This window comes from Crocodylus porosus, unplaced genomic scaffold (genome assembly GCF_001723895.1).
Source record: "Crocodylus porosus isolate Cpor-Errol unplaced genomic scaffold, CroPor_comp1, whole genome shotgun sequence".
In the NCBI taxonomy this organism is placed as follows: Eukaryota; Metazoa; Chordata; order Crocodylia; family Crocodylidae; genus Crocodylus; species Crocodylus porosus.
Genome location: NW_017728948.1, coordinates 51,627,761 through 51,642,295, shown reverse-complemented (window position 1 = coordinate 51,642,295; position 14,535 = coordinate 51,627,761). Strand labels below are relative to the sequence as shown.

The window sequence follows — 14,535 nt, the reverse complement described above, 5'->3', positions numbered from 1 at the left end:
TCTTTTTGTTTTCTCTCCTAGTTAAATAATGATTCTGCTGTAGATGAAACAGTATCCGATCATGCAAGTTCATTACTTCAGTCTCAGGATTCCACTAGCAGTGTGGGAACAGAGGAGGTGCTTCAAATCAGAGCTGAGACCCCAAGTTTGGAGGCTTCATCTTTAGATAACTCTAGCAACCAGCTGCCTGAGGTGGGGAGAAATGTGGGCTGGTGCATGGCTGATTTGGGCTCTTTCTAGCACTGTGTAGGAGCTTTTGCTTTCCTTTCAACTGAATTTTCATCTGTTACACTGATTATTCAATTTTCTTTCAATATTTCTAACCTGTTACGGTGTGTTTTTTTTAACGTGTTAAAAGTTTCCTGGGAATGAGAAACTCGTATGATGGACTCAGGAAATTTACCACAGGTTAAAAATATTTATGAAGTGCTCTTAATCACCATTTTGTGGTGCAGAATAATAATAGACTAATGTGTGAGATGCTTTCCTGGATGTGTGGGAAATCTTTCTGTAGAAGTATTTTCTTTCAAATACTTTTTTTTTCCTTTTATGCTTTCTTTGGGTTTATGTGATTGGTGCTATGATTGGGATTAAAACCTCAGGCCAGCTGTGTTTGCAGTTGGTTCAATCAAATAATCTTTTAAAAAGGACCACAGATGCTAGTGGTATAATTTTATGGAAAGTCCTATGTGGAGTAAACCAGATACCACGCTAATGGCTGCCCAGAAATCTGTGAGTATTCCAGTTTCTTAGTTGATTTAAGATTTTTAAAAATCCTTTGAGTCTCTTAAAATTCATTTTTAAAATAAAACAACATTCATTCACTTGCAATACTTAGTATTTTTACTAGTATTATAAAATATTATTATAAGGATTGTAAGACTTACCCTGGTGGCTTTTCTTGAATGAGATGTGAACTTTAGTTTATATTTTATAGTTTAGGTCTAATTAAAATTACTGGTATAATTAGCAATTTCACTATGTTTGGAAAAGTACTAGATGATTCATTGCTTGACTTAAAACAACCACAAATTCCATCAAGTCTTATTGAAATCTAAAGTCTCCTGATACTGTATTTGAATATCTTGGGATGAGGCGGCTGCAGTATTCTTGAATTGGTGCTGTTTTCTCCTCTGTGCTAAGGTAGAGGTACACCATAGCAAAGGATCCTAGCTCATCTGGATCTTCATGATCTTGAATTCACCAAACCAGGGGCTTTTGCTTCCATGCCCTTCATTTTTGACCCAGTTTCAACAGCAGCTCATTTTTCTTTTTCTTTACTCCTTTTCTGAAGACCTTCATATCCCCTGGACTTGCATTCATTGTCATCTTCCCCACTGTTCTGAATCTGATGATGCAATTACTAGCAACCACCCTGAAAATAAATAAGAACACATTATTCAAGTTTAAAAATTATTTGGTAAAACCTTGATATGGACGACATAATCTAGGCCTAATATTAACTTTTAAACAGTCTTTCACCATTCAGGGAAAATAATGGCATCATAAACAGCAGCTGCTAGTTGTGGTTTCCATTCTTTGGTGGAGAGATCAGTTAAGTGAGAAGACTGCTGATGAAAGTTAGCACATTAATATCATTGTTCTGCAAGTAGGTCCACTGAGGTGGATCCATGTCCTTATCAAGTGCTGTTGAGTTTAATTAGAGGTAAAGAAGGGACAAGAAGTCCCACTCATGCTGCATCAGCTGTAAGACCATAGCCTAATGCCTAAGATTACAACTCGTTCAAGTAGATCAGTAGTGCTGACCTTTTGGACAGGCGTGCTGCAAATTAGCCTCAGACCTTTCCCAAATACCACTCCAATCCCCTTCTCCTACTCAATCAACCCCTCTGGTTTCTGCTCCCTGTCTTTCAGTTCCCTGCCTAATCTGTTTCTTTGCTTTGTGCCCTGTGCTTCCTTCACAGTCTGCCATTCTGTTTTCTGCTCCCTGCCTTATTTGCCACTGTGGTGCTTGCCCCCTCCCTGGTCTGATGCATGCCATGTGCAGAGGCTACCTATGCCACTTGTGGCTTGCATGCCACAGGTTGGCCACTCCTGAAATCATTAGTGCTTGTCCAAGAGTCAGCAATATTTTGGGGCAACGTGCTGAAAACACCCACAACTTTTATTTTAAGATGTTGGCATGCCAGGGAGGAACCATGGAGGAGCTACAAGCAGCCTGATCCTTGTTGTTGGCTATGCAGCTCTGACCCCTTCCCTGCCATCCGTCCCATAGCGCATATGCCAAGAAAAATGCCTTTGTGTGCCACGCTGACACCTGTGTTGAGGGTTGCCTACCCCTGTGCTAGACCATAGAATAGCACTACTAGAATTCATAAATAAGTCCCCTTCTGCTGTCTTTAGAATCAGTACTAGTAATATTCACAATGTAAGAGTAATGTAGGCTTGTTTTAAAATCATAATAAGTCAACTGCAAGAATCCTGTCAACTACTGTACTGATTATATCATTTTCCATTTTCTAATGGGGGTAATACCAAGTTTTCCATTTAGCACAGGAGTAGGCAACCCCTAGCACGGGTGCTAGAGCATGGCACACAAAGGCATTTTGCTTGGCATGTGCATCCCAAGGCAGATGGCAGGTAAGGGGCCAGGATTGCACTTACACAATGAGGATCAGGCCCCTCACAGATCCCCTGCCATGCCAACATCTTACAAGGCAAGTTTCTTGGTCTTGGCACTCTGCCCAAAAACATTGCTGACCCCTCATTTAGCATGTTCTACTATTTTGCTGGACTTTTTTATGTTGTATCTAGGAAAATCAGGGCAATTATTTGCTTTAATCTCAGTGAGAAATAAATGGATTTTTTTTAAAAATAGGACTAAAAAGAATAATCGGATTTCAAATGTTTTTTTCTTGATCATAAAAAATGATAAATTCTGGCACCATGGAGTCATACTGGTCTAAATTAAAATTCTAGTTTTGCAAGAGAGTCTCATCTACTATTTTGGATGCATTTTTTAATATGAATGTGCCAGTTAAAATCTTAAGATATTAAATTCTGAAATTGACACTAGGGTCCACCTGCACACATTCAATTCCAGGGCTAGTATATTACGCATAAGAAAAAAGAAATGACAGAATGCTAATGCAGTATTTTATGATCACATCTTATTAGTTTATTTTACAGCTATTTTTAGATATTTTCATCTAAATATCTAAAAAAAAAAAATTGCTGTCAGAAGCAGTGTGGGATCTGCCCACATACATATATTTTGCTGTAGCCCCATTTAAACATTCAAAAATATTTTTTTTCTATAAAACTCAAATGTGCATTTCTAGTGGTCACTAAACCTGGAGAGTTGTTTTTATGCCCCTTAATCTCCAAGTTCCAAACTGGCTCACAAGTCAGGGCCATAATATTGAGAGGTTTCAAAAGATACTAGGATCTTTTGTCTAAGTTTTGTGACTCTTACTACCCCTTTGTAAGAGGCACTTGATTTCAGAAAAGTGTCTGTTTCTAATGAAGATGGTTTCCCTACTCCAGTTGAGTTATCAACAAATCATTGAAGTAAGTGTTTTCTTACAGAAGATGTATGTCAGTGTAGCATATGGGAGAAATAATATACATAGGAAATAGTAAATTTTTGTTTAAAAAGTGTTTTCTTAAGGAAAAACATCCTGTTGCAGCTGTTCAGATGTAGTCAGAGTCCCTTGCTTTTGTCATGTAGATGCTGAAATTTCTTACCAAAACTGATAGCTAATTAAAGAAACTTTTTGGAAAAGAGACGAGCTGAATATGCATTGCTACTTGCATTAAGAATTCATTAAGATTCATAATAAATTATGATATTTTTCATGCGTTTCCTATAATCCAGGAGTGCTCAACCTCCAGCATGCAGGCTAGGTTTGGCCCACAGCATCACGTCATCCAGCCCACCAGGCTCCCCATGAGTCCAGAAATTTGGCAGCACTGGGTGAAATTTCCAGGCATATGAGGAGCCCCGGGCCCCACGCACTGGGTTGGGCACCCAGTCCCAGCATACACGGCTGTGCCAGGCTCTGGGTCCAATCCAGGTGTGGGGGACTGGGAGGAGATGGCACCAAACCCCTAAGCCCCAAACCTGGCACGTGGGGCCACAAGCGGGTGGTGCTTAATTTAGCTGGTGGACCAGCCCCTTGCCACTTGTGTGGTCCACAGGGCTAAAAGGTTGAACACTGCTGCTATAATCTGTTTTGTCCTACCTGACTGAAATAATTTCTCTGTTCACAAATCTAGAAATGTTCAGGCTTGATAATGTTAGTAAGACATGTTCAACATACATTACTAGCAGGCAGTATTAAGAACAAGAGTCCTTCTCAGTGTTCAGAATAATGGTGCGTTTTTGGCCAGGGACAGATGTTGCATGTGTAATGCTACAAGTATTGTAGCATTTAGTGCAGGGGTGGGCAATTATTTCAGGCAGAGGGCCGCTTACTGAGTTTTGGCAAGCTGTCAAGGGCTGCCTGACAGGCAGCCAGGGGCAGATAAATATTAATTTTCTCAATGTTTTTGGGGTCCTGCGGGCTGGATAAAATGGCCTGGCAGGCCGCATCTGGCCCGGGGGCCGCATTTTGCCCATCTCTGATTTAGTGCTACAGATGGAGACAGATGTACAGCCCTGTCCTCCCACCCCCAATGGAAGCACTAGAGAGTTGCTGGGAAGGCATTTGGCAGAATGCTCTCCAATCAAAGGAGTATTAGAGAGGGTTGCTTGGCCCTGTTACTCTGTTTCTTGAATCTGGGGAGGGGAACTTGCTCACAGGCAGCCTGCTGCCCCTGCAAGTGGGGAGCTGAGCTACATCTCTCCTGGACACTCTTGGGGCTGCAGCAAGCTCTTACAGTCTGTCACCCTCCTGCAGATCTGCCCTGATGGGGTGTGGCAGGCTAGCAGTGAGTGTACTGCCACCCTGGCTGTTTCCAGAAGGCTGCTGCCAATTCTCCTTCTCCTGCAGCAGACTGGTAGACCATCAGTGACTAGGAGGTGACATCAAGTGCCCAAGGCCTATGGCCCCTCCTCCCTTGTGATGGGAGAGTGGGCAGGTTGCACTCAGTGACCGTCCAGCCTGCTGTGGGATGCTGAGGAATGAGAGATCACCTGTAGCATTACAGGGCATTATATAAATATTCTGTGTAGCACTTTCATCCAAGAGCGTTTCTGTAGCGCTTCCATCATTTGGTAGTGCTATGGAGGACAAGCACATCTGTCTCCTCAACTTTTGTAATACAAGGGCATATATAGTGCTACAGATGGTAATACCTGACCAGATCATGACCTTTGCTTTTTAACTAACAATGTATGCCTGGATAATACAAGTGTGAGAAATACTCTTTAGCATATAATTTTCTCTATTGATAATTTCTGTATATAAGGTGATATGTAGAGCTGCACATCTTGTTGACCTTGAATTGTGTGTTAAAACTTATATGAGAGATGGACCACTGTCTAGATCCTAATGATTTTGTGCAGCTGTCTTAAAGCCTGGCATCTGTAAACATGTTCATTGTTTCATACGGCAGAATGACTGCCTTATGCAAGGGAGAGCCTGATGTAAATCTTCTAAAACAGGTATTTCAGGAGTGATGTCATTAGCTAGTTGCCATAGCCAACAGAATAAGTGTTGCTGTGCGGGTGAAGTAGGCTCAGGACTAACATGTGAGCAAATAATTTTGTCTTGATACTGGGTATGGCACTGCATATGTAGAGCCTGTTGGTTTGTGTGTTCACACTATTGTACCTAACTGCTTCTGGTTTGGAAGGTAGCACGTGTGGAGGGAGAACAGCATGTCTCAGGATAGCATTGCCTGGAGTCGCAATTGCATGTTACAAACAATATTCCATTGTTCTACAATGGAAAGACAAGGGTTGTTTTAACACCATAATTTGATATTAGTGTTTTCCTCATGTCGGGCAGCAATAGAAGGTGTAGGTTTAAGGATTCACTACTAAAAATGAGTTTTAAAATATGTCCAGTTTTTAATGGTGCAGAGTCTCATTTCTGTTGCTATTTTTATGCTATACTCCTATTCCACTGGGTATTTCTGATTGAGAATCAATTTTTTTTCATATGTGCGAGGTGATGTTGGGGGTGAGGGGCAGAAAGCGTAAAAGAAAAATTCATAGCTGTTTCAAAAGTTAATTTAACGCAGGGGTGGGCAAAATGGTGGATCCAGCCAGTGACCAGACTCCATTTCCCAGCAATCCCTGCCCACATTGTTGTGGATGGTTTCCATGGAGAAACCAGAAACAGTGGGGCATGACAGTCCAGGGCTACCACTTCCATGGAGACAGACTGAAGCAGCACTGGCAGGGCACATGGCTGGGTGGGGAGCTGCTCCAGAGCTGAAGCAGAGCTGCAGTCTGCTATCTGCATGCCCCTGCCCAGAGTGTGCGGGCAGTGGATTGCACTTTTACCCCAGCTCTGGCCCATGTTGCCACTGCTGCAAGATCCCGCTCTGCCCTAGAGCAGCTTCCCACCCAGCCACATGCCCTGCCAGCTCTGCCTGCACCAGTCTTCATAGAAACTACCTTGTCACAGCCCTGACACTCCTGGGGTCTCCATGGAAACTAGCTGCAGTGACACGGCCAGGGGCTGCTGGGATATAGTGTCTGCCATGGCCTAATCCAGCCCACAGGCCGGATTTTACCTGCCCCTGGTTTAATGCCTATGTGCAACCATAGGACAGACATGCTTTTTTTGCTTACTGAAAAAGTAAGCCTTTGATTACATTATTTTTGTTGTAGGAAAAAGTATTAAAAGCATTTTGTACACACTTTTTCTTGACAAAAATTGTTTTAAGTGCATTAAGTTAGTGAACCTACATTTGCTATAAGTAACTCCATAAAGAATGAAAATTAGAAATCATATTCCAACTAGAAGCTGGAAAACATTAAAAAGGAAGATTATAACTTCTTTTAAATTACTGAAACGGTAAAGCATCCAAGTGTCTGAATAGTTAAACCAAAACTGGATGATGTAAAATGCTGTATTTTTAAGTTCTTACAATTGTGCTTTACTAGCAGTTGGTATAGGTGCTTTCATTCTTTAAGAGCAGTGAAAATACACCCTTATTTTACAGGATGGCAGTTCAGCTGTAAAAGAAGAACAGGTTAGCACTGCCAGTGAAGATACTGGGTCATATGTATTACAAGAACAAGAACCCCTGGTCTGTCAGGAATCTCTGGAGTTGGAAGAAGCTCCTGAGATGTCAGAACCACAAGCTTCTGAAAGCTATTCTGAATCTATCTGTGAAGAGGATGTCACCCTTGCTTTGAAAGAACTGGATGAGAGATGCGAAGAAGAAGAAGCTGACTTCTCTGGTTTGTCCAGGTAAGAATGAACTTGATTTTAACTACAGAAATGATGTACCCCTTTTATATTCTATCTCCTCAATCAAATAAGTGAAGCAGAACTTTTCTGTGTTTGAATTTTTCATACTTTTTGTTATAATCAAACTTCTAAACGTACATATCAGCATAAAATTTGCATAGCTTCCTTTTGGGGAATGGACCTGTTGGTTCCACCCTTGTCAGTTAAAAGTTTAAGGATGAACACAGCCTGCAGGAAATATTGAGGACTGACAAGTGTCTGTTCATCTAAAGTTTTGACCGCCACTTCTCATTCGGAATTAGAATCAGTGTATTATTACCAAACCATAGTGAGTGGAAAAAAGGCATGTCAAAAATTGGAGGGAGGTAGGATTCTGGAGTGTTTCGTGGCAGCCACAAGCTGTAAGCAGTAAAATATAGAACAGCCCTGGACCTGTTCTGAGTTATGTCAGGAACTATTCTGGCCCCAGCCAGTCCAGAATCAGGGAAATGTATGTTGCAGAAAGAGTGGGGAAGGAGAGGATGGAATACAGCCACTTTTCCCTTGCGAAAAGCTGCACTGATAATTCAACCCAGAATCTGTTATACTGTCATCAGAGATGCATCAACAGTTTGCTTTCAAAGTTGGGGTTCTTTTTACAAGTATTAAAGTAAGATAGGAATATTTTCCTCTTCTGAACATGATAATGGAAATATAAATATTTTAGTAATCAAGCTCAACTCAAAAAGAGCTTCACAATCCCCTGTTAGTGGGGCAGGTAGGCACAGTGGGGAAGTCTATCCCTTACACTAGAGAGAGTAAATGCTCGTTCACAAGTCTGTCCAACTTGAAACCCAGGCTAGGAGTTTGGGAGAAGTAGTGGAGGCATCTTAGTGAGGGAAGCGAGGTCTAAGTGCATGCTTGGTGAGAGAGATATGATAAGGGAGACTTTTTATGGGAAAGGACAGGCACCCTCTGTGCCCTCCTATGAGATTAAGAACTTGCAAGTAGATCAAGGTGGCACAGATTGAGAGCATGGAAATTAAGATTGTTATAGTTGCAGGGGTGGGGTGGTTAAAGGAGCAGTTGAGACTTCCTAGCTTTATATTGAGTTGCTGTAAAATGGTTTGCAAAAATTAAAAGCTGGTGATGGTTAGCACCATTTTGATTTCTCATGGGCAAATCAGAAAGCACCCCTTATTTATACTAAAAATCATTCTAGTCCTAAAAGCATTAAAATCACCTTTCAAAATTTGCTCTGGTGAAGGCGCTCCTTGTTACCCCTTCAAACCTTGCTTGCAAACATTGGTAGAAGCTGCTTGCTTTCGTTCTGCTCAGAAAGGCTTGCATTTAATTTATAATTTGCATTGCATTAGTGAAATCAAAATATGGAAGTACTACAAAATCAATATATTTCAGTGTGCTGGGTTACAAATGATTTCTGTGAGGAGTGGTCGAAACAAGTTTTTTTTCAAAGCTCTCCTTGGGACAGAAAAACAAGCAGGAGTTGGGGAAGGAATTGGCCTACAGAGATGATACAACCAAACAAGAAAATTATTAGCATCAAGAAGAAATTAAATATGCAAGCAGGTGACTTATGTTAATGCAATATTCTCTCTTAAGACATGCTTGATCTCTTATGAAGTGGGCATTGGTATTGTAGAAGCAAATCAAGCTTTAATTTTTTTATAAAGTTCTTTATAACATCTGTAAATCCTAATAAAATATCAAGTATGTCATGTAATGACCAAGCAATAAGAAAAAAGTTCTATTAAAAGTATAATTCCTTCTACTGTAGAAAGTTTTAAAATTTAAATTTATGACCGAATACAAGCCATAATTAATCTGTCTTTGTAACAGTGTTGTCTGAGTATTGATATATGGTAAAAAGTATATCTTTAGACTGCTCTTTGAACAAAAGTCCATTTAATTGATTGTCTATAAAAACAGATGTGTTCCAATCCATCTCTGTCCACTTGTACATGTTACTTAAAATTACCTTTAAAAATTGGTGCACTTCAATGAGAACACTTGGGAACAACCCAAGACAAATCTGAGGATGTTGTGTTTGCTGTTATTGATGAATTAAATTTACGGATGATCGACTATTAGTGGAGTTTAATGTTCATTAAATTATTCTAACCAACAAAATATTTCCCTTTCTGAATATTCTGTTGATAAAGAGGTTAAACAGAAATAGCATAAGATATATTTACTCCAGTTGTTTTAAAAGACTACTTAGATATTTATTTGAGTAAGTGTCAACATTTATGTTGTATGTGCAAAAGCCTTGTTTTAACCTTTTCTTGCTTCATTGTTTGTTGCAATTATTTCGGAAAGTGGCCTGCTTACTGAGTTTTTGGCAAGCCATCGAGGGCCACATGACAGGCAGCTCATGGCAGATGCATATTAGTTTTCTGAATATTTTAGGTGCCCCACGGGCCAAATAGAATGGCCTGGTGGGCTGCATCCAGCCCCCAGTCTGCATTTTGCCCACCCCTGGTTTATAGTTTCCATTTAGTTTATCTCCAGATCCTTAGTTTTAGTGAGTCAACTGGAACCTTTGATCTAATTCAACCTGCCAAAAAAAGTTAAATAAATGAAGTTGTTTCTTTTTTGTCTTTTTGCATATTATTTCCTGACAAGCTTACTTAGGTTACATTTTATTTACAGTCAAGATGAAGAAGAACAGGATGGATTCCCAGAAGTTCAGACTTCTCCACCACCTTCACCTTTTCTTTCTGCCATATTGGCAGCTTTCCAGCCAGTTGCTTATGATGATGAAGAGGAGGCCTGGCGCTACCACGTCAATCAAATGCTGTCAGATACTGATGGATCTTGTGCAGTCTATACATTTCATGTGTTTTCAAGGTTGTTTCAGGTCAGTGAGTCACTAGCAGTTGGTTTCTGATAAACATTTCCTTTTTCCAAGCATCTTTTCTCTTGTATCTTTCAAATATCTTATGCTAGCACAATCTGATGAGGTATATACTTACAAACAGGCAAACTGGATTAAAATAATTTTATTTCATGGTCATATGCTATCATTTCTTTGGGTTATCTGTCTTATTCAATGCCCAGGATGGATATTGCTCAGGAAATTAAGCATTTGTTTTTTATTTCTTTTTAGCTTCTTAATTTAATATGCAGCCCCTTTATTATTTGCTGAACATCATCCAAACCCTGTACTAATTACAGAACTATTAATTTCCTCATGAGCTTTTCTGTCATAGTCATCATCACAGTATCTGAAGCTGACAAGCATTAATGAATTTATCTTCATAATAGCTCTGTGAGAAAAGTTATTTCCCTAAAAAGGGAACTGAAGCATTGGGGAGAGATTAATGCTAAACTTTTCAAATGTCCCCATTAATTTAGGTTCCTTCAATGAGTGGGCATCCAACTTTGTACACTAATGTTCTGATTTTTTTTTTTTTTTCTTCAGAGTTCATATCACTCTTCTATTCAAATCATAATTAATTAGACTTGTGTTAATCCTCATAGTTTACTGGGAGAGGAAAAATAGTTACTCCATTTTGTAGGTGGAGAAATTGTCACAGAAAAGCCAAGGGACAACCAAAAGACCACGCAATGAGTGTCAGAGCCTCCTGACTCCCAACTCTTTGCGACAGAGGTGCTGAACTTTTGTTTTCTACCAATGAATTCATTTGAGGCTGAGAACTCAACTGTTCAGAATATTAAGCCTCAGGTATTAAAATTTTGCTCCTAAAAATAAGGAACACAATTAATGATCACCTATGAGAAGGGGAAAAAAAATCTGGTTTAAGTGATCTGTCCAGAGTTACAGAGGGACTATGGTCCCCTAAAATGACCATTCAGAGTTTCATTAGAGCAGGGCCGTTCATCTAAGTGCTGAGAGCCATGGCCCCCCATTGCACCGCATGCCTCATGACCTTCCTCCTGCTGCTGCATTGTGCACCCAGTTCTCTGGCCATGGGTTCCCCATTCATAGAATCATAAAAAAATTTAGGGTTGTGAGGGACGTCAGGAGGTCATTTAGTCCAACTCTGGTTCAATGCAGGACCATCCCCAACTATATCATCCCAGCCAAGACTTTGTCTAGCCAGGTCTTAAAAAAAAAACTCCAAGGATGGAGATTCTACCCCCTCTTTGAAGAGCCTGGTCCAATGTTTTGCCACCTTCCTAGTGAGTGTTTTTGCTGTAATCTAACCTAATCTTCCCTTGCTGCAACATGCAATTGCTGCTCCTTGTTCTGTCATCTGCCACCACTAAAATAGCTCCATTGTCTTTGGAACCACCTTTAGACAGTTGAAGGCTGTTATTAAATCCCACATCAATCTCCTTTTCTCCAGACTAAATAAACCCAGTTCCCTCAGCTTGTCCTCATAAGCCATGTGTTCCAACCCCCTAACCATTTTCATTGCCCTCTGCTGGACTGTCTCCAATTTGTCTACATTCTTTCAGTGGGTGCCCCAAAACTGGACCAGTGCTGAATAGAGGTGGTGCTTCCTTCAATCTGCTGGCAACCATCCTATTAATGCAGCCAAGTATGCCATTAGCCTTCTTCGCAACAAGGGCATGCTGTTGGCTTATATTCAAGTAAAAGTCCACTGTAACCTTCAAGTCCTTTTCTGCAGAGCTGCTGCTTAGCCAGCTGGTTCCCATCCTGTACCACTGCATGGGATTGTTCTATCTTAAGTGCAGCACTTGTCCTTATTGAACCTATGATTCTTTTGGTCCAATCCTAAATTTTTAAAGGTCTCTCTGAATCCTAACCCTACTGCTCCCCCCAGCTCGGTGTCATCTGCAAACTTGCTGAGGGTGCATTCCATCCCATATTCTAGGTCATTGATGAAGATCTTGAACAAAACTGGCTCCAGGACTGTATGTTGGAGCACTCCACTTGATACTGGCTGCCAACTGCACATCAAGCCATTGACTACTACCCTTTGAGCCTGACTACCCAGTTTTCTGTCCATCTTACAGTTCATTCAATCCATATTTCCTTAACTTAAAAGTTTATAAAAGAGGCCATTCTTAACGGACTGGCTGATGGCAACATCCTGAGGGATAGCCAGCACGGACTTGTTGCAGGTAGGTCTTGCATGACCAGTCTTATTTCCTTTTATGACCAGGTGATCTATCACCTGGATAAGGGGGAAGAGATTGATGTTGTATATTTTGACTTTAAAAAAGCCTTCGATCTCATATCCCACGATCACTTCTTGGCAAAACTGGCTAACTGCAGCCTCAGGTCCACCACGATACACTGGCTGGGAAATTGGCTTTTCCCTCTCTTCATCAGGTGATCCCATCTCTCCCTAGCAGTCCTTTCTCTTTGATCCCACGATCAAAGAAGCCAAAGCCTGGCTGGTGACACCATCTGCACAGTCATGCATTGATCTATAGGATGCATCTACTCCTGCCCAGATCCTTTCCCTTGACCAGAAGTATTGAGGAGAATACCCCCTGAGTGCCTGGCCCCTTCACCCTTGCACTCAGAGCCCTGTAGTCACTTTTGATCTGCTCGGGTTCACCCCTGGCAGTATCATGGTGCCCACATGAATGAGCAGCAGGGGGTAGTAGTCTGCAGGCCAAATAAGTCTTGTTAATCCTTTTGTAACATTTTGAATCTTGGCTCAGGGCAAGCAGCAGACTTCCCAAAACAACTGGTCAGGCTAGCAGATGGATGTCTCTATCCCTGGAAGAAGGGAGTTGCCAACTACCACCACCTGTCGCTTCCTCCTGGTGACAGTGGTCTTGATCCTCCCAATCTTGGGGACGCCTGGCCTGGTCTCTTCCACTGATGGAACGTACTCCTCTGTGGCTACTCTAGTACTACCTTTGACAATCCTTTATCCACAGTCATAGGGGTCTCCTCCAGCATCGAACTGATGAAGTTCCCATGGCAGAGGATGCTTTGAAGCCTTGTCACCTCCTCCTGTAAGTGGGGAAGCAGGTGATCTGGAGAAAGCACAAGCAGAAGGGAGCAACAAAGGAAGCCTTCTCATTCTTCCTGAGAAAGTAGGGCAATCAATTAGTTATTTCAGATGTCTGTACACGAATGCATGCAGCCTGAAAAACAAGCAGGAAGAACTGGAAGTCCTCACATAGTCATGGAACTGTGACCTGATTAGAGAAACAGAGACTTGGTGGTACATCTCGCATGACTGAAGCACTGTCATGGATGGGTATAAACTGTTCAGGAAGGACAGGCAGGGAAAAGAGGAGTTTTTAAGTAGAAGAGGTGAATGATTGCTCAGAGCTCCAGGGTAAGAAGGGAAAGCAACAAGGGTGATGTTGTGGTAGGGGTCTGACAGACCACCAAATGAGGTGGATAAGGCTTCAGACATCTAGCAGAAGTTTCCCAACCACAGGCCCTGGTTTTCATGAAGGACTTCAGTCACCCTGACATTTGCTGGGAGGGTGACACAGCAGTGCACAAGCAATCCAGGAAGTTACTGGGGAGTGGGCAGCAGCCTGCTCTGTGAGGGACCCCACTAGGAACCACCACTCACATTGCAGGCCCTCCCCCATGTGGCTATCACTGGAAGGAACCTGCAAGCTGCATTTCCCACAGTGCCAAACCAGGACCTGAGTGCAAATCTTGGTGGTGAGTGGTCCTGCCTTGATTGACACCTCACAGGTGCAAGCAAAGGAAGAGCTGGCAGTGGCTCTGGCATTGCAGCATCATCCAACCATTTCTCTCACCCTCTTAATCTGCCTCCTCTCTCTTCCTGCCCCTTTCTCCAAGCAGACCCTCCCTAGCAAAGTCCCCTGTAAGCTGCCCTGTTCACTTCTCCTTGGTCCCAAAAGTTTTTATTTTCCCTGCTAACCTGCTTCGTCTCACAAACTTTACACTAAGGAAGGCCAGAGTGTTTCCAGGCAGCCTAACGAACTCGCTCTCGCTCTCTGGACTCTAGTTAAACCAGGGGCTTAAATACTGGTCTAACTGGTGAGTTTTAGCTATCTACGCTAAATATACGTAGGTTGATTACTCTTAATTAAAGAAAAAACTTACCTTAAAGCATGAATGCCACGTGCCCCCAGAGGTTGCGGCGGGCATGGTTACCACCCACAGATGGCAGCAGTGGCGGGGTCGTGGTGGCAGTAAGTGGGGAGATCCTGCAGGTAGCAGAGGCGGGGGTGTGGTGGTGGTGAGTGGGGAGCTCCCCCGGGCAGCCGCGGTAGGGACGTGGTGGTGGTGAGTGGGGAGCTCCCCCGGGCAGCCGCGGTAGGGACG

The 14,535-nt window shown here is 42.2% G+C and overlaps 1 protein-coding gene across 5 annotated transcripts in view; it reads left to right on the top strand.

The window, feature by feature from the left end:
* Positions 1–14,535, top strand: part of FRYL (FRY like transcription coactivator) — a 311,142-nt gene that overhangs the window by 268,164 nt on the left and 28,443 nt on the right. For all 5 annotated transcript variants that reach the window (XM_019552760.1, XM_019552761.1, XM_019552762.1 and 2 more), the window contains 3 exons: positions 22–192; positions 7,081–7,331; positions 9,984–10,191. In XM_019552760.1, the coding sequence (XP_019408305.1) occupies positions 22–192; positions 7,081–7,331; positions 9,984–10,191 (630 nt within the window). The remainder of the gene's footprint in view (positions 1–21; positions 193–7,080; positions 7,332–9,983; positions 10,192–14,535) is intronic.